General features: G+C 43.6%; 1 protein-coding gene across 1 annotated transcript in view; it reads right to left on the reverse strand.

The window, feature by feature from the left end:
• Positions 1 to 1,167: 1,167 nt before the first annotated feature.
• The window catches only part of LOC308187590 (uncharacterized protein), a 29,219-nt gene continuing 10,188 nt past the window's right edge, over positions 1,168 to 20,198 (reverse strand). Inside the window, exons 10-19 of the mRNA XM_080575722.1 lie at positions 10,214 to 10,391; positions 9,805 to 9,972; positions 9,227 to 9,343; positions 7,903 to 7,980; positions 7,401 to 7,523; positions 3,989 to 4,095; positions 3,744 to 3,825; positions 3,112 to 3,195; positions 2,540 to 2,622; positions 1,168 to 1,812 (exon numbers count right to left, since the gene is read on the reverse strand). Coding sequence (XP_080431848.1) covers positions 1,770 to 1,812; positions 2,540 to 2,622; positions 3,112 to 3,195; positions 3,744 to 3,825; positions 3,989 to 4,095; positions 7,401 to 7,523; positions 7,903 to 7,980; positions 9,227 to 9,343; positions 9,805 to 9,972; positions 10,214 to 10,391 — 1,063 coding nt within the window. The 3' untranslated portion in view covers positions 1,168 to 1,769. The remainder of the gene's footprint in view (positions 1,813 to 2,539; positions 2,623 to 3,111; positions 3,196 to 3,743; positions 3,826 to 3,988; positions 4,096 to 7,400; positions 7,524 to 7,902; positions 7,981 to 9,226; positions 9,344 to 9,804; positions 9,973 to 10,213; positions 10,392 to 20,198) is intronic.

Consider the following 20,198-nt stretch of genomic DNA (forward strand, 5'->3'; position numbering starts at 1 on the left):
GGATAACAAAAGTGGTGTACCCTCCCCCCACCCCATATAATGGTTGTTTCAATTCATCAGAAAGGCAAGTTTTAAATTAGCATGTCTCCTCAGTACCTTTTTTTTTTTTGTCAGAACCAGGAAACAAGCCTACTTGGAGTAATACTCTGAGAACAGCTGCATTAACTGGGCAGTAATGTTTTATTACTGTGCCTTTCAAGCTAGCAGAGTTCACCTGAAGGTAGAATTCTGGTTCCATAATTGTATAGCATACCTTAAGCTCACTGCTTAGGGGTAATCGTGCCTTAACAGTTCTGTTATCTCCTTTCGTCCCTTCAGAAAGAACGCTCTTCCTGTCAGGACTACACACCCTCCTTCAAAGGAAGGTTCACACTAAATCAACTTGGAAAGAAATTTGTGAGAACACTCAAGAAAGGCACCCCAACACTAGCCACCATTTTTACATCTGTCTAAATGCATGTTGTGAATAGACTTAAGCAGCTCTCAGAAGGCAACAACTTGAGAATCTTTACCAGCATGTATTGTGAGAAAAAATAAAGCAAAGGATATCCCATGTGTCAAAATGTGGCCATAAGCTTACTTCTGTACTCCCAAAACATGGTAGTAAGCTTTTGAACTGCCAGCTCATGATGCAGGAGTTTCTTGGAAATCCATTTTGTGTTACTTGCAGCTGTTGCTTGTACAAGCACAGAAGTCTTTCCTACATCACGTGCTGCCTGCCTGGAAGGTGCATGTTTTCTATTGTTTACTTAAAATATCCCATAGGATTCTGTGTAGGCTTAATGTCTTTAAAGGAATGACTTTTCTACTAGCCCAAATATACTGCCAGTTTAGTAAAATAAAGATTGATTTAAATATTAGTATATTAACTGTCAGACATATTGGAAGAGGAGTATTTAAAAAGAGGCTCAAGTAGGCTACTCAATAGCCAAAAGGTAAACCCGTGGCCACTGATACACACTAATGCATAACACTCATGCATTCCACAAGCAGTAGCATGAGTTCAATATATAGCTAGCAGGTTACACTTGAGAAGCTAACATCAACTGCAGTGATTTCTAGGGGAGATGGTAGTTTTCCTTGCAGTTGTGTAACCAGACAGCTAACATAATACAGCTACTCTACACTGCCATTAAGAGCACTGTTGAAATAACCATCTCATTACACGCAGTAATGAAACTATATTTTATTATAAGCAAACCCAGCTTTTATATCACCAAGAAACCAGGACTCATACACTTTTCAAAGAGCTACCCATGTAGCAACTGCTATACTTAAGAAATCAATTGGTACTTCCAATTAGAGGAAAAAAGCATGGAGTGTTACAAAAAAAGACAAAGTCAAACCCAGAAGTAGTTAGAAAATATCTGACCTCAACTTAGTTACGCAAAATCTGTCATATCCTGGTCCTTCCAGACAAGATCCAGACAAGAAACGTCACTAGCTACAATTCACAATATTCCAAAGTAAGTGACTAGTAGCTCAAACTTTCCTCAATGTTTTTTGCTTACCAATTCCAGACATGCAGTTTGGCAAAGACACTCTACTATAGTCCACACAGTGTGCTCTTCAGAAATATTTTAGCATGTCCTTCCTCAAAAGAAAACAAAACAAAAACCACAAAAACCACACCCAAAGTCACTGGGTACACACACTGCGTCTTCGTGGGCAAAAAAAGAGGGCTGATGCAGTGAGAAAGCTAGATAGACAACTCAAAGGCAACAGCAGAAGTGTATCTGAGAAGTCTGGAGAGAGGCAGGAAACTATCTTCAGTACTCTGCATTGAAAGGGTAGTCCTTGTGAGTTTTGCACCTGAAAGAAATCAAAGATTATTCTAACAGCTGAAAAATACTACATGCAGCTGTAATCCCTGCAGAGAATCAGAGGAGGAACTGAACTGTATAAACAGAGTCAATTTCAGACTTCTGTTTTCTTTAGAGATGCCTTTCATTTGTAAACAAAGATTCTCAAGTATCTTCCTGTTGTTCAGGCTGAGCACTTCAGGCTGTGGGACCTAGACACTTTGTAGATCACCAACTCAAGGTTTTACTGTCTACTGCCTAGAGGATCTTTTTTTCAGTCTTTCAAAGACTTCGTATCTAGCTTTAGGCTTTTAAGTTGCAAATCCTCACATTACTTCTTGAATGTTCACCCCCTTCCCCAATAACCCATTAAGCTCATAGTGCCTTTATTATAACATACCTAAAAGTTAGGACAGACAACGTAAAATTCCACAAGCAAAGTTGATCATGAATTTGAGTCTGCCTCATATTCCTATCTCCAATATAGACAAAATGAAAATTATGAACAAGAATCCTTCTCTTGGAATTCCAGCTACAAAAGACTTCTTGCAGACTGAACTCAAAGTGAACATCGAGTTTACTTTATCATAGTTTGGTTCATGATAAGTACATCTGAAATTTTACTGTGAAAAAATATTTTGAAGATAAACCCTTTGGAAATTGAGTTTGAGTATCCTGAACCTTAAACAGGTCTAGTACACAAAACTGTGACACAACAGTTTAAAAATACCACTTACGTGCTCATTGCACAGGCTCTCCAGTTTCTATTAAAGCTGAGAATAGTTGCCATCTCTTCTTTAGTCAGCTCAAAGTCAAACACCTGACAAGAAAAACAGCTGGAAATCACCTCTTTGAACCAGACTAAGCAAGACTCACAGAATTAAAGCACAAGTCCACATTGGAGGGGTGCTAGTGAGAAAAAATGGTGGCTTCAAGAAGGAGGAAGAGGAAAAGGCACCTTTGGATTTCCAAGACTCTACTAGCAGTGGGAGAAGGAGGGAAAGAAGCATTTGAAAGTTCTGAAGTTGCTTCAGAAATTGGAGTTTTATATGCCAGCTGTTCCAAGAAGCTTGTTGAGCACTTAGAGAATGGAGGCATTCTGCAACATTATTTGTGAAGGATGCATCACTGTTCATTGAGTCTCCAGTTTCAGTTTTAGCTTAGCCCTCATTATAGGTAATGTGAGAAAGAAAAACCCTAATCCTCAGATGAGGACTACTTTGGAAGGCTAAGAAAGGACCACTTGCTCCGCAGGGGGAAAGGATGCCATCCGTGCAGGGCAGCACCCAGGCCACTTGTAATCACCCACCTTGAAGTTCTCCACAATGCGCTGGGGGGTGACGGATTTGGGAATCACAATCACGTTTCTCTGGATGTGGAACCGAATGAGAACCTGCAAGAAGAGACCACTAAGTCAGAGAGAAGGCAGAGCATACCACAGAGAGAACAGCTCTTGTTCTGTAAAAGAGTAGACACTATTTCAAGAACTGTTTGCTGTAAACTGTACAATTCAGCAGAACTAACCACTCAGCAGAGCTGCATTTCAAATTGTACCTGAGCCTAAGCAGCACCTTCTGAAGCGCAAATAGAAAAGCAGTGGAGCCCTGTGGAAGCCCATCCAGTCTTGTGATACAAGGTTTGTTTCCTTCCTACCTAGAAGGTAGGCAGTCTATACAAGTGTTCACTTCTCTGCACCAGCTTAAGATGGGAAGACAAACATCTGAAGATGGGTCAAGAAGATGTTTCTTGTTGATAGTCAAATAACCCTTTCAAGAATGCATTTCAGGCCATGTAATAAACAAGCTGCATTGCTACGTAACACCACAGCTCAGAGAATGAAGAGCCAAGCTCCTCACCTTACGTCCTTTGTCATTAGTTGTTCTAAAGAACAACAAATCCTGTGTTACAGGAAGCAGTACCCACTGTCCAGCACCCACCCACCTGTGCCGGAGTTTTGTTGTGCTTGGCTGCAATCTCTTTAATCTTGGGGTCATCCAGAAGGGAAGGATCCTCTGGTTTAGCCCTACACAGAGGAAAGAAAGACCAGTGGCAAGAAACCTCCATAGAAAGAGCCAACCCAGCAACAGGAATCTGTATCTTGATGAATGATTAACGGAGCACTTGTAGTCTCAATGCTTCAAGTGTAATCCCTGCCAGCTCCCTTGCAAAATGGAAGTGAGTCTTACCATGGCCTGTCAGGAGAGCCAAGGGGACTGTATGCTGTCACAGCGATCCCTTTGGACTGGCAGTACTTGATCAGCTTCTCCTGGGTCAGGTATGGATGGCATTCGATCTGAAACACAAGAGTACAGAGATTGACAGTGGCACAGCTACTTTCATATGTTTCATTGTTTTTTAAAATCCAAGGGTTGATTTTCATTGTAATTTATATTCCACATGATATTATGCGGCATTTGTTTCTGTATATCCCCATTCCCTTTCTGCTATTTGTAGTAATTCTCCTTGCAAGTGCAGGTGTCCAAGAACTAACACCATTTTCTTAAAACCTTCCTGATCCATATTATTTCTGACATAGAATCATCATCTTCATAACTCCTGAAGTGGAGTTCATCTCAGTTCAATGAGATACACAGAAGTACCATAAAATCATAGCAATGGGATAGCAGACCAATACAGAGTACAAAGTTCTCTTACCTAATTAAATGTTGTAAAAGCATTAGGTTTTTACAACTACCATACTGCCTCAATACAGGCATTGTTTCATTCCTTTTATCTGCTTTATGTCAATAAGCATGCTGAGTATTTCCAGTCTGCAAATATTGGAAGTAGCTACTAATTGCTAAAGATTTTAGATCTTCAGATTACTCTTTGTTATGTCATTTTTAGAAATGCATTTGTGCTTACCATTAGTTTCCAGAAGACTATCTACGTAACAAAATACAGACTTCTTGGTGCACCAGATCCGTGTTCTGGCAAGTTAATGCACTGATATGCAGTACAGTACAGACATTATCCAAGTATCTGGCAGCAATGAATGAACATGAAGTTTTGCTGCTTTACATAGGTGGACTTTCAGGATAATTGCACACCAGGGAGCAGTACTTTTCCTTTTAGCAGACAAACTCAATAATCTTTTTTGACTACACTGTCATTCAAGCTTTCAAAGAAACATGCTACTGGCAGGTGGAGCAACCGTGTAAATCATGGGATTAGATTACACCCTTGCCTGCTTTATTTATGGTTCTGGGTGCTTGCTGTTATCAGAAGCTTGCATGGCTGCTTCTCTTCTGAAGCATGTTGAAATATTAGACACAACAGGGCACAACTCAGTTTTTAGGCCAATTATAAATATTTATTTTACTTCAATATCTACTCAGAATAACAGAGCATTTAGCCAAGTTGTATATTTTCTCCACTATTCAATAGGTAAGCTTCAGACCATACAAGTGAGGCAAAATCATCCTTACCTGCCCACCTAAACTCTAGTTGAAAAACTCCTGAGTTGCATTATCTAGTGCTATGTTTGGGCCATGGTGAAAAGCCCCTGATACATTTAAATAAGTATTTTAAGATATTGCAATACACACTGACAATGATCAAATACTTGACTCAGATTTCCTTCATGCACTAATTAGTAATATTATCATAATGTAATTACTGGCTTGCCAAACTAGTATCTCACCATGAATGAAACCAATTTGCATACTGACTGCATTCATAGTTAAGAACAACACTGTAGACATTTCATTTAGAGTCCAGTAATTCTAACTATTCAAAGAGAAATGGTTTGCAGGAAGCACTATAATCTTATATTAGGCTAACTGGTAAGAGTTAATAAGACGAGTTTCAGACTTGCAACTGTTTCTTCAGAAGCAGTAAGTACTGAAGGACAGAGACCAAGACCCATTGGTGAGAAGACTTAGAAGTGTGGAAGAGACGTAAGGTCAACATCCCCTATACAAGTGACAGAAGAGTAGTTACCAACTACAGTGAAAGGTTCTTTGGCAATGAAGTGTGGTAGGTCTGATAAGACTTCTAAGTTTCCTAAAAGTAGATTGAACTGAATATGAAGTTAGTGCAGAATTATGAATTTTGCAGTTGTCACAAGGCTTGTTTGACACTGGACAGACTTGCAGAGAACACTCCCATTACTTTTCTGAAGAAAGGTGTTATGATCTCTTTAGTACATATGCTCAAGCTATCACAGTAAGTTAACCAGTTCTTGTAATTCAGTATCAAGAACTTACTGCAGTCCTTCAATAACTGGAGCAGTTTAAGATAAGACTAGATAAACAACACAGCTATCTATCAAAGGACCAGTCTTCCTCAAGAACTTGTGACGGGCTATGATCTTGTCATGTTTGCAGGTGATGCCAAACCGACCAGTAGAGAGAAGTGGACCAGACAAAACACTCAAGGGTGGGCTGCCACTTCAGAGGGACCTACTCAGGCAGCAGGAAGAGTCCTACATAAACCTTATGAAACTCAAGAAAGCTGCATGCAAAGCCCTGCACCTTGGAAGGAAGAGCCCCCAGCAATGACACAGGCTGGAGACTGACTGCCTAAAGAGCAGCTCTGCTAGAAAGGACCCGGAAGCCATGGCAGGCTGACCTGAAAATGAGCCAGTAGTGATCCCTGGCAACAGGAACACAGCCAGTAGGTTATGGGAAGTGATCACCCCCTTCTACTCAGTATCTGTCAGACCACCTTTAGAATACAGTGCCCGGGTTGCCCCCCTCCCAGTCCTCTCAGAGGAAGAAAGATTGAGAAACTGGCATAAATTCAGCAGAGGGACAGCAGGATGGCCGGGGGCCAGAGCACCTACTGTATTAGGGCAGGTTGAGGGAATTAGGCTTGTTCAGCCTGGAGAAGGAAGGCTTCTGGGCTCCTAGTAACAGTTTTCCAGTACCTACAAGAAGGTCATCGGAAGTCAAGCCAAGCTCTTCAGTGGTGCATGGTGGGAGGAAAACAGACAGCATGCATAAGTTGAAACAAGACAGGTTGAGACTAGATACAAGGAAACTCCCTCCACTTCCCCCATCCTACCAAGGGGGGAGCAGGCAGTGGAGCACAAGCACACTGCCTCGAGAGGCTGTGCAGTCTCCAGCCTTGCAGATTTTCAAGAACTGACTGGATAAAGCCCAAGGTAACCTGACCTAGTGTCACAGACAACGTTGCTCCAAGCTGTACATTACACTATATCCTGGAGTCTTCTGCAGTCCGAATTTTCCTAAGATTTTATTTAAGTATTGCCCATGTACCTGGACAATTTTACTTAACAGCCTACCTTCCAAGTCCATTTCCTCCCAACCCTCCTCAAATCTGTAAGCAGTCCTGAAAACATTCCCTGTTCAGTTCCTTTAGTCCCAAGTCATCAACAACAGGAACTGGCTTCTCCACAAAACAGTTGGAAAATCATCCAATTCTCTACCAAGCTTTTGTACATATCCTGGGTTTTACTCAACTGAAATGCAGATTTAAGCTCAGGGGATTTTTTCCCCCTCCAAAATATGATATTCTGGAGCTGCTCCTTGCCAAATTTCCAAGCAGTAGTGCAGGAACTCCAACCTTACGCAATAAAATTTTAGTTATCCTTGAAAAACAAAAAAATTCATCTTGGGTCACTTAACTGCTTACCTGGTTGTTGGCAGGCTTGTATTTCAATCCTGGCTTGTTCAAGATTCTTTCTATCTGTTCATGGTTAAAGTTGGAGATTCCAATGGCTTTTACCAGACCAGCATCCACCAGCTCTTCCATGGCCTAATAGAAAGAGCAAAAATCAGCATCTGGTATGCACGAAAGGGTCTGAAGACATTTTTCCTAACATGGCTTATTCTCTTCGTGAAAAGGACAAAATAAGTGTTTAGATATGAAGAGTTCATGTCTTGAGGGAGAAACAAAGCACTGGTATATTTATTCCACATCTCCAATCTCAAAGCCCAAAAGATTCATTCTTTGAGATTGCAGGAATTCCTGATGACGTGAAATGAGAAACAACATTTAACTATCCACCATTGTACCAGTGAGTCCTTTCAAGTAGTTCTGCGTACATCAGACAATTTAGACTGCTGAAGGTAATGAAGGCATGGGAGAAACTGCTGAGGACAGAAGACGTGACTCTTGCTGTGGGTAGACTTACCTCCCACGTGTGTAGAATATCAGTGTTGCTGGGTATTGACATGCCTTTGTCATCTGTTGGAAACAGGTCCTCTCCTGCCTGTCAGTGAGAAAACACTTGAAACGTTCTGTTGTAAAAGTTTGGTTAACACCTGCTGAAGAATGTGATATCACAAACTTAGCGCACGAAATACTAACACTCATAATCTACATTCTTCAGTCTTTTCTTTTGCCTTCACATGGGTTTGTGGTATTTTTGTCAGCAGCCATCTCAAAGAGAAGTACTTTACTGAACACAGCAAAGTCTGTTGGCTCACCAAAATACATATGAGAAACATGACAATTCTCTTGTAGAATTATTTCCAGCTTACAAGTTTACTTCCTCTGTTATGCATTTTAATAAAATACACTGTTATGGTCACATAAGAGCTGTGCATTTTTGTAGTAAGGACCCACTTAGGACCTAGGACCATCAGTCTGTAAGGACCATATCTGCTGACAGGTCTTTCACAGGGAGACTCATTGTTTCAGTTGCTGGCAAAGGGAATGTTGCAACAGCCTGTGTCCCAGTTAGGGCTGGCTATAATTTATGAACTTTCAAAAGCAGCTGTTTTCTAGTGATACCTTACTATACCACAACATTTTCACTTTGATAATTCTGTTCACATTAATTTAAAAGATACGGATGCTAGACTATGAAAAGCACAAAGAGCAGATGATCTCAGAAGCAACAGGTAGGACACAGATTTTGATCAGGCTGTAACAGAAAGACTACGCTTAGAAATTTTCAAGCAGACATCAATTCCTTTGTATGTAGCACATTAAAATGGGGAACTAAAAAGCTTCAACCTTTTAAAATGCAAAGTCTGTGGAACACTAAGGCTCCTACAGCAAAGGTCAACTCAATTTGTATTAATATTAAGGACACAGTGATTACAGACAGAAGTAGAAAAATATTCTCTTGCTCTGCGTCTGAAACACGGAGGAAAAAAATTCTGTCAGGCAGCAGAGTACCACCCTCCTTTGCACAAAGCAGGAACCAAGTAATTGTTGAGCATACTCTGGATTTGTAAGAGACAACACAGGTAGTAATCAAAAGGAGAGCAGCACAACTTATGCTTGCAGCGGGGAAACCTGCCCCTACTACTAGGTCTACCTCTTCTACAATCAAAAGAAGAGAAGGTGCTGTGCAAACAAGAATTTCAGACGCAGGAATCAACAGCCTGACTCATGTGCAGGCACATGATTATCTTTCTCAGATGGAGACATTGTTGGGCTGTAAGACTGTATAGCTCTTCAAAACTGCCAGCTATAACAGAAAGCCAGGCACATTACTGTTACCGTACCTTAAACCCAAGAGGCCAGTGGATGAGGTAGAGATCCAGGTAATCCAGTTTCAGGTCAGCAAGAGTCTTCTGGCAGGCTCCCTTCACCAGATGTTTTTCATGAAACGTGCACCACAGCTGGAGACAAAAAGCCAAGTCACGCCATGAGCTGCTGGGCTAAAGTTTTTGGAACGCTTCTGTCCTGACCAGGAGAGATCTCTCTTTCGGAAGCCAGGGTGAAATTAGGTTATCTTATTTCTCTTCAAACAAGGCTTGCTCTGTGGCCAGGACTAACCCACGATAGCAAGGCCAGTGGAGGCAGTGGATACACACAGGACTGAAGGGGGTCACTGCAGGCAGCAGAAGCAGCCTCGACCAATTAAGACCTTATTTAAAAGCTACCCACTACAGGGTCAGGTGCTGCATAAAAGACAACAGCAAAGTTTAGTGCTGGGAAAAGCTCAAAGCATCACTCCTGTACTCAGCACAGTATCCCACCTAATTCTCCATGCAGGTGGGGGTGAAGGAAGAAACTTAGAACTGGGGGTTACCACAAAAAAGCCATTCTCCCTGGGCATCGTACACCCCCAGGCCCCTACCTTGCTGACCACGAAGAGCTCCTCTCGTTTCACAGCCCCTTCCTTGATTTTCTGCTGGATCCCGTCCCCAACTTCGTTCTCGTTCTGGTACACGTAGGCGCAGTCGAAGTGGCGGTACCCAGCGTCGATAGCGGCCATCACCGCAGCTGCCACCTTCCCTGGCGGGGACTGAAGGGGAAGGAGAGCGCCTGAAGAGCGCCCACCGAAACACACCGCAGGCCTTGCTCCCAGTAAGACAAAAATTCAGAAAGCCATCCCACCAAAAACACCCTTAAAAAAAAAAAACAAAAAACAAACAAAAAAAAAAGCAGATTTCTCCGCAGGCCGCCCGCAGGCCGGGCAGCGGCCTGGTGCCCCCGCGGCCTCCCCCTTCCCCGCGCCGCCGCCCAGGCCGGGCCCCCCCGGTCACCTTCCATGTGCCCAGCCCCACGATGGGCATCTTGGCCGCCGTGTTCAGCTGTACGTAGGTCGCCATGGCTCCACACACACCGCCTGAGCCTCCCTCCAGCCGCTTTAATAGCACCCGGCCCGCCCCGGAGCGCAGGGAGGAAGGGAAGGAGGGAGGCGGGCAGGGGGCGGTGCCGGGGCTGAGACCCCAGGACCGCTGCTTGGGGCCCCCTTCCCTTCCCGCTGGTGCCCGGGGGTCGTTTAGGAAAAGCAGGATTTAAGAAAAAAAGAGCTTTGTTTGGATGTTGGGATTTTTATTTTTTTAACGTGTTTTGAAAGCTGCAGGAGAGGAACAGCGAGTTTTTAGTACGTGACATCATAGCCGAATTGCCCCGCCGTCTTCAGGGAGGTGCTGAGTGCCTTGCAGAACAAAATGAATTTGTATTGCACGCATATGTGCTGGCAGCCTGTGGTGGCACGTCCGACATCGGTGTTGAAACCCTGCGGACAAGCGCGTGCTGTTCTGGTGAGGAGGCTGCAGCGCAGTGGAAAAAGCCAGCCTTGGCCATAGGAGCACGCGGGGAGTTTCCTCAGGTGCCTCTCCCACGGCAGAGGCCCGTGCTCTGTGCAGCACTGAATTTTTTGCTCCATTTAACTAAGGGCAGGCAAGGTAATGGGTTTTCCTCTCTAATGTTCCTCCTGTTCTGTGTCAGCTCCATCAGCCGTTCTCAGCAGGATGTGATGTGTTTTCGCTTGGATCACAAAGCACTTATATAACCCTGTGCTTGTGTTACCGTTTCAGCTCGCTTTTCCCTGGTGGTTTCAGCCGGGGGAGATGTCTCCGTCTTGTTACAAAAGATCTCGGGCAGAAGTTCTGCACTGGGCCCTGCTCTTTGTTCTTGTGAGTGGGAGCCTTTTCCCTCGCCGCTAAGGCAAATTGTTTTCCAGCTGTTTGTCTCTCCCAGAGGCCCTGCTGGGGCTGTCACAAGGCAGCAGGGCCTTGGGGAAGGAAGAAACACTGCCTGTGTCGCTGGGTGGCAGCCAGCCTGGCGAAGCTTGCAGGCCCCGTCCTTGGTGCCATGCCTGCCTGTTCCTCAGCTGCAGATGCCGAGCTGCACACTGCAGGAAGGGCTTCTCTTTTTTCCCTGATCTGTGCACAAGGTTTCGCACTAAAACAGGATGTGTAGTATCACGAGTTTTTTGCTTTGTTTTGCTGACTTTGCACTCAGTAATTTCACCACAAGCGGAGACTTCGGAGACCAGCAGTGCTTGGTATCTGGGAAGAACCGGGTCCAAAATAAAGGAAGTGGGTATGTCCTTGTGGAGGTTGTGGGCTTCACCAGCAGAAGCTGTGTGGCCTGCTGAAAAAGCACAAAGTCAGGGGGTGACGAGGGCACAAGGTGCAACCATCTCTGCTTGTAAGGAGGACAGCTGCAGGGGTCTGCAGCTGTAGGCACTGACAGGTGCAAACAAAGCCAAAATCAGTGGTTTGAAGTGACAGCATGTCAGTTTCCAGCTGGAATCTCAGCAAAAGTGGGTGCCTGGGGGAAGTCACCAATGGCAGTGGGAAATTCTCTCTGGCATAAAGAGAAGACCTTGGCCTCTTCCTCGTACCGAGTTCCTATCAGACCAGCAGCATGCTGTGGTTGCTTCTCATCTCCTTGGAGTTAACAAGGCTTTTTGTCTTTGGGCTTGTCTGTTAATCCCAAGTGCTGTGTGTGCTTGAAAAAAAAATGCTGGGGACCAGCCAAATGTTGAGGAAATGCCGTTGCTGCAGATTTTTTGGGACGTGGCTTTTGTAACGGGAGAGCAGAGCCCTGTGGAGTCTGGGCTGTGTGCTGCTTGCAAGCAGTGCCCTGCACAAGAGAAGAGGGCTTTGGGATCTGCTAGTCAAGAGCTGTGTGGGGCAATGGCCTGATCCCGCTCATCCCACAGGTGCTGTATATTCCCTTCACAGGGAAGAAAGAAGTAATTAACTGCAGTTGCTTGCACTGCTGGATTGTGCTTACAGGGAAATGGGAAAGGACCCTGAAAAAGTGGTGATCCCTGAAGCCATGGCCCAAAAGCCCCAAAGGCTGGGCAGTTACTAATGCCCCTCTGGCATTGCCTGATAAGCTGCTGGGACGTTGTGTGTTGTCTTTGTGTATTGTACTGAGGGGAGCACTCCAGAAGACAGGTGTGAAATCTGCAGCACGGCCAATGACCAACGATAACGCTGGGAGCCCAGTAGTATTGTTGACCTGGGAAAAAGCGTTAGAAATGGGTGGAAATTCTCCATGCTCCCAGCTGTTATGCGGGGACTGCGGTACTGTTACTGTGGGTATGATGAATCACACTGAACACTGCTGCCTTGTTTCACTCAGACATCCCTCGGCTGTGACTGCAGCTTGGAGGATGACCCCGAGGTGCTTGTTGAGTGTCTGCACCTGTGCTGTCTAGGCACCTAAAGTTAGGCAAGATGAATCTCACACAGAACGTTTAGCAGCTGCCTGTGACTTATGAGCAAAAGTCACATTTTGTTCTTGGCCTAGGGGGGTGTATATCCCTTTTATTTTTGGTAAGAAGTTTTAGTTGGAAAAAAAAAACAAACAATTCTGTCTACCAGTGCAGAATCTTGAACTCATGAAAATAATTGACCATTGAAAAGTATTCAATTCCTGCAGCCAAATTGTACACGTGGTCCAGCATCCTGTCTCACTCCTAATTCTAGTCTAGGCAAAAGCACGTATACTCAGATTTTCAAAGCAGAAGATCTTTTTGATCAGACAAAAATTTAGTTATTTCATTGTTGCATTTAAAGATTAATTTTGTGGCTTTTTCTTTGTTTGTTTTTGTTTTTTAAATATGGGCATTTGAATGAAATGTCATGCACAAGTTTGGTTTTCGTTAATAGTTTTCTACATAAGGATAGAATTTCACAGATAACAATAACGTGAAACACAGGTTGAAGTAGTTGTATCCAAAAGAAAGTCACCACTCTGTTGTATTTTGACACATAGAAGAAAGCCTGTGTAAACTACTGCCCAGTATGCATCTGTATGTTTTCTGCACGAGGAAAATTTAAGAGAGGGCTAAAGGGGGTGGCGGGTGGGTACACTAGGGGAAAACAAACAAACAAACAAACTCTTGAGGTTAGTTTTAAAGTGGTGAAATTCCTGGTTGTCTCCCTCATCCTCAGGAATTTGATCTTTACTTCACATTCCTTATAGGAGGTTTTTACCCAGTTCTCCCAGCTGCTGTCTTCTGACTGTTGTGCTGATGTAAGACTGACTACAAATGTGAATTTGTATTTCAAGGTCTCTCCACGTTTGGGCAGGAAATTATAACAGCTCACATTTTGTTCTTTAGAACAAATTTTCTGTGTCATTTTTTTTCAAGGAAAGAAAAAAATAACTAACAACGTCACTGAATACATATCCTGTGACTTCATGTGCAGCAGGAGGACAGATGCAATAAGAAAGCTGGATAAATTGGTAGGAAGAATGTTAGGTCAAGCTCCAGAGGAGGGCAGGATATGACCGTCTTCAGTATTTTGCATTGAAATGGCACTCCTCATCAGTTTTGCCCCTGAAAAGAAAGGAATTCCTTTCAGCCATCTATTTTATTTTATTTTATTTTATTATTTATTTTTATTATATTTATTTATTTATTTTATTATTTATTATTTATTTTATTTTATTATTTATTATTTATTTTATCAAGCTGTACTGGGTGATTAGAGGAGCTACCAAGGAAGGATCCAAACTGTATAGTTGTAGAATTAATTTATTCCATTGTTTTCCTGGAAAGTATGAGCCCTTTTTATGCTGGGAACACTTGTGTCCCTTTGTCATTCAGGCTGTCTGCATTCTAGGCAGTGTTCAGAAATAAAATTTGTATATGGTATTCATAAATTAAGGGTTTTGAAAAATAATAGTGAACACTACCACTTATGTGCTCATCATGCAGGCTCTCCACTTCCTGTTAAAGCTGGGAATGGTTGCCACCTCTTTAGTCAGTTCAAAGTCAAACACCCAATAAGAACCAGCTGGAAATCGCCTCTGAACAAATGGGAGATTGTAAGCAAGATTCACAGAATTAAAGAACAAGTCCGCGTTGGAGTGTGCTAGTGAGAAGAAATGACTGCTTCACGAAGGAGGGAAAGGAAAGAGGCATCTCTGGATTTCCAAGACTTCAGCGGCAGAGAGAATAAAAATCAGAAGTTGCAGTTTTATGTGCCAGCTGTTCCAAGAAGCTCGGTGAGCCCTTTGTATTGCAGAATGCTTCCGTTTCTCAAAGTTGCATCTTCCTGTCCTGATCCAAAGGAAGATTTTCAAGGCTTTCATATTCCACTTAATCCAAGTAAGCATCTCGTGAAATTCTGATGGCCAGTACCTGCAGTACTGATTAGCACCACAGGAGGGCAACGTAGTTCGCAGGGAATGAAGAGCGAGGCTGTCCTTTGCATCCTTTGTCATTAGCTGTCCTTTATGCTGTGTATCCTCTGGCTTAGCCCTACGCAGAGAAAAGCTATCAACACAAACCTGCATCTAGATCAGCAATCAATGGTGCATTTATAGTATCAATCCTTCAAGCGTGATCCATGCCAACATCCTTGCTACTTGCAAATCAGTCTTACCATGGCCTGTCAGGAGAGGCAAGGGGGCTGTATGCTGTCGCAGCGATCCCTTTGGATTGGCAGTACTTGATCAGCTTCTCCTGGGTCAGATATGGATGGCATTCAGTCTGTCAACACAGAAGTACAGACATTGATAATAATACAACTGACGTAACTTGCTGCAGGGATAATCGCCCAATGCAGTTGCAGGCTGATTTTTTTTCAGTGTGCCAGTCTTTGCAGGATATTATACAGCCCTAGTTTTGTATAGCGCCTACTTACAGTAAGGCTTCCTGCATCTCTGTCTCTTTGTGCTGGGGAAGAAGGGTTTCCTGGAGCTTATCTTTGGGTTCCTTTACCCCGGGAAGGAATGTTCTGAAGTGGTTCTCTGAGATATCTAAGCAGTATTTAGCCAATACTGAAAACCCTTGTGCCTTGTACATACCGCAATAATTGTACAGTGAGATTATAAGGGAATGCTGCATCTGCTATTATCTCAGTTTCTCTGTTCTTGTCATAAAAGCCCCTTTTTGTGACTTTGTGTGAAGGGATTCTGTAGGTTTGGATGAAGATGCATTTTGTCTTTTCAGCCTGCTCTTTTTTTTGGTAACTGTAAGCCGAGGAAGTCTATGTTAATGTATCTTAGGACTGAAAATCTCAGAAGACTAGTACTCATAGTAAAGCTATGAGAATTAGTGAAATCAGAACTGTAAGACTCTGTCGAATCTGTACAAGGTGACTTGGAGAAATAAGCATCGACAGCAGGTGTGTAGCTCCTGCATCCAAGAGGGTAAGGACTGCTATAGGTAGATGAAGAGTAGGATGACTTTAATATATGTATATGTATATATACAATTTATATTTAATAAATACTATATGTATATATATTATTTATATTGTATAATTATAAGTTTTTCAGGGCAGATACCAGGATGCCTCTAGTGTCAATACATGCTCTGCTTCTGCACATATAGTTAAAATTGACTTCCCATTTTTTATTCCAGCAGCATGACTCAGCAAGTTGTGCATGTGCCTGTGTGCGTGCACACACACGAGAAGGAAGAAATGCATGCGTTGTGTAAACAGTAATCTGCTGATACTAGGAGCTTGATTCGTTCACTAATAGCAGGTCAGATAAGGAGCTTTGAGAAGTTCCGGTTGTAATCTGTGTCCCTTAACTTCAGCCCCGTCAGGATACAGGAGACCCAAAACATCCTTATGTGTATTCAGAAATAATCATAGGGTGGGATTTAGAGTGCAAGCTGTGTCCACTTCGTTCACCCTTTTTCCATATCTGGCTTCAAGTGCAATCAGATCTTTATAATCCCTGAAAACTAGTCACCTGAGGTCACTTAGCAGTCACTTACCTGTTTGTTTGCAGGCTTGTATTTCAGTCCAGGCTTTTTCAAAGTTCGTTCAACCTGCTCATGGTTAAAATTGGAGACGCTACTGGCTTTCACCTGACCAGCAGCTCTTCCATGGCCTAACAGAAAGAGGAGCAAAGTCGTCATCTGGAATAGAAGACAGGTTCTGAAGGTGATGTTCTGATGTGGCTTGTTTCTCTTCATGAGAGGAAATGACAACTGTTTGTACTTGGAAAGTCTGAGGGAAGAGGGGCCTGTGCTACATTTGTGCCATGTCCTTTGTCACACTCAAGCCCAAGGGCTCTTTTCTTAAGGTGGTGAAATTCATGCCAAGTTACATGTGGAAAGCAGCTACACTCAATATCCTGCTCTTGTGTAGCCATGAAAAGAACCTAAAATGTCTTTATTCCTGCAAAATGTATCTGAGCAGTTCACAGACTGTGGTAAAGTCAACTGTGATCATTAGTCAGGTCCTTTGGTCTATGGCTCCATTGAAGATTATCAAGTTTGTTTTGAAAAGCTACTTTGTATACCATGAAATCAACACACAAGATGTGACTGCTGAAGGCAATGAAGACATGGAAGAGACTGCTGAGGACAGAAAACTTGGTTCTGCCACTGTGACTGAGCTTACCTGCCACGTATGTAGAAGATCAGTGTTGCTGGGTATAGACTTGCCTTTGTCAGCTATGGGAAAGGGTCCTCTCCTACCTGTCAGTGAGAGAACACACTTGAAACATTCCCCGTTGGGAGGTTAGGTTAATACTGAGACAACTGAGGACCATGATAATTTAAATGTCTAGTACAGGAAACACTAGTACTTGTCTGCATCCTTCATGCAGGGTTATGGCATTTTCTGTTTAAAAACAAATATAAGGAAATGCTTAGGTACGAAGAGCATGTAGGTTAGGTCTGTGGTGAGTCACATCTGTGGAATAAGGTATACTCTGCACACATGCAATTCTTTTGTGGGGATCCTCAGTTCATGTCAGTGGCACGAGGAAAAATCGCATCCCACTGTATGAGAGTAGAGCTCTATCCCCACATCTCCATATTGCTCTACACCTAGTATGTTCTGTAGATGTCATAGTATAAAGCCATGACACTTTCACTCAGTGGCTTTGTTCACATAAAGCTAACCATGACACCTTTGAAAGTACAACGTACAGTTGACAAGATCAAAAGCAAGAGATAGAATGAAGCTCTTGACTTGGCTGTAGCAGAAAGGAAAAGCTAAGGCTAGAAATAGGCTGAGGTGCCAGCTTCTCTGAAGTGCATACAGTCTGAAAGTCTCACCTTTTGAAATCCAGGCTCTGTGAAACAATGTGGAGGCTCCCACAGCAAATGTCAGGTCAATCTGTATTGTGTTAAGGACTCAGTGATTAAAGAGAGAGACAGAAATCAGAAACATTTTCTTTCCTCTAGTGATTCTGTAAAATGCAGAGGAGAGAATTACTGTCAGACAGTAGAGTACAGCTCTCCTTCCCACAAAGAGGGAGCTAAGTCATTGGCAGGTGAGCATACTTTGGATTTGTAGAATGCAATACATAGACAAAAGTAAACCAGCAAGCTCATGCTTACAGCTGGAAGGCCTGACCTTAGTGCTAGGTCTGTCTCTCCAAGTATCAAGAGGGCAGAGGATGCCGTGCAAGCAGCAGTCTCAGCATCAGAGTTCAAGAGCCTGCCTCAAGTGGCCAGAGTAGGGCTGAATGAATGGCACCAGAGCAGTGCTGGTGCACACTACAGACGTGATCTTTCTGGACAGGAACAGCAGTAATGCTGTGAGCATGACTGGCAGTTTTGGAGAGCTCTCCCACGTAGGAAAGTCAATGGAAGCCAGCGAGTGAGGTAGAGATCCAGGTAATCCAGTTTCAGGTCAGCAGGAGTCTTCCAGCAGGCTCCCTTCACCAGATGATTTTCATAAAACATGTACGACAGCTGGAGACAAAAAGCCAAACCACACTATGACCTGCTGGGTTAAAGCTGTCGTGTGCTGTCCTGCACAGGACAGGAACACTCTGTTGTCTTTGGGAGGCCATGGGGAATTAGGACATCCTATTGCTCTTCAAAGGGGGCTTGCTCTGTGAACAGGGCTGGCCTCTGACACTGAAGGCAGGATGTGCTGTGGTGGTAAACTGAAAAAACAATCCTCTTCCATCAGTTAAGATATATACAAGACACTTAGTATATGCAGATAGTGTTCTAGTTAATAGTTTCTGTGATGAGCCAAATCTAATATTTCCCACATATGGGGGGAAAAAAAAAGAAAAAAAAAAAAGGAAAACAACAACAGCAAAAAAACAGTACCCATTCTGGGACAGCGACAGCTTGAATTTATTATGTATTTTGAACAGTTGTGGAAATAAAAGAGACTGTGGAGCCTATCTTGCATAACTGCCTACATGATGAAGTGAAAATAAGAAGTTTTTGTCAGCTTTGGTCTGAACTGTGTTCTGAATTGCTCCATGCTGCAGCACAGTCTTTCCCTACCACTTTGAATTCCCTCCTATGAATGTGCTCTATACAAAGCAGGTCCTCCCCTGGATTCTACATTGCCTGCTCCCTACCTTTCTGGCCACAAAGAGCTCCTCTCATTTCACAGCACCTTTCTTGATTTTCTGCTGAATCCCTTCTCCAGCTTCATTCTCATTTTGGTGCACGCAGGGACGATCGAAGTGGTGGTATCCAGCATCTACAGCAGCCATCACTGCAGCTTCTACCTTATCTGATGGGGACTGAAAAAAGAAAGTTAAGATCCTGAATCAAAGCATGCGTGCCCTCTCCTAGTTACCTACGAAAGAAACACATTCAAAGGCTTTTTTAAGAAGAATTCTGCCATACAATGCTCTTAAAAGTATATTCATCTTATACGTGCAGGCTCCTGGGCTTGAAGGCAACCCCCAGCCATTTCTCCACAGCCCCACTCGCACAGGCAGGCAGAGCAGAAGCCCCAGCGCCAGGGCACTGCTCCACAGTTGGACTGGGAGGAACCGAATTTTGTGCCAGGGAGCTCTGGCTCCTTGCTGCCATTCCTGAGAAGAAAAACAGTCAGCAACTGCCCTGCTGGAGAATTTTGGTTTGGTGGAGGGGGGCATTGGTCTGTAGCGTAGCCATCTGCCCTGTTCTGCCTCAGCTCCTCCACTGTGTAAGTCCCACCTGCAGCTGGACGGTTACACCAGCTGCTTCCTTTAGAGATGCACTTGTGTGTGTATCTACGAGATATATATCTATATGCCCCTGAAAGGGTATATAAGAGCTATACACAAAGAAACCCTAGCATGCCTTGTTTAGACAAACCCGGTAACGTTTGTTTTCAGGCACTGCACAGATCACCGCTTGGTTTTGCATTCTATTAACAATTGTGCAAATCTCTGTCAGAACCTGCTTGAAACACCCGAATTGTCTCATAAAGCTGACAACTCAAGGAACTCAAAGTAACCTTGCCCCACATTTTAGATTATTTGCCACAGAGGCAGCACTCAGCAGTGCCGAGTCTCGCCGGTCGTGCCTCCCCATGACAGGCCGCAGGCTGCTGCCACCACTGCTGGCCCCATGGCAAGCACCACTTCTCTCTGTGCTGTCAGAGCGGCTCCTTTTGCAGTCAAGAGAGCCTCAGAGAGGCCCTCCGGGGGAGCACCGTGTCCCCCAAAATAGTGGGGGCTGACCAGGCTCCTGCAGAGAAACCTCAGCACGTGCGGCCTGTGTGGTTTTGGGAGCTTTCAGCCTTCCATTCCCCCACAAATGTGGGATGAATTCAGCCTTTGTATATCATCACAGGAGAGAAAAGTGGGCTGTTCTGTGGGAGTAATATAGAAAACACTGTTTTAAAAGAACTTTATTTTGAATGTTGGGAGAAGTTTCTTCTAATTAATTTTTTTTTAAGTTGCAGACTACTGGGTTTTTAATGAGTGGCATGATGTTCATCACATTGTCCCTCTGTTTTCCGGCAGGTGCAGACAGTGTTTCAGAATAAAATGTACAAGTGTGTAAATAAACAATAGGTGGCCTGTAATTGCACATTAGAAGTTGGCTTTAAAATGTTGTGG

The sequence above is a fragment of the Anser brachyrhynchus genome (assembly GCF_964034855.1).
Source record: "Anser brachyrhynchus genome assembly, chromosome: 1".
NCBI classification, from domain to species: domain Eukaryota; kingdom Metazoa; phylum Chordata; class Aves; order Anseriformes; family Anatidae; genus Anser; species Anser brachyrhynchus.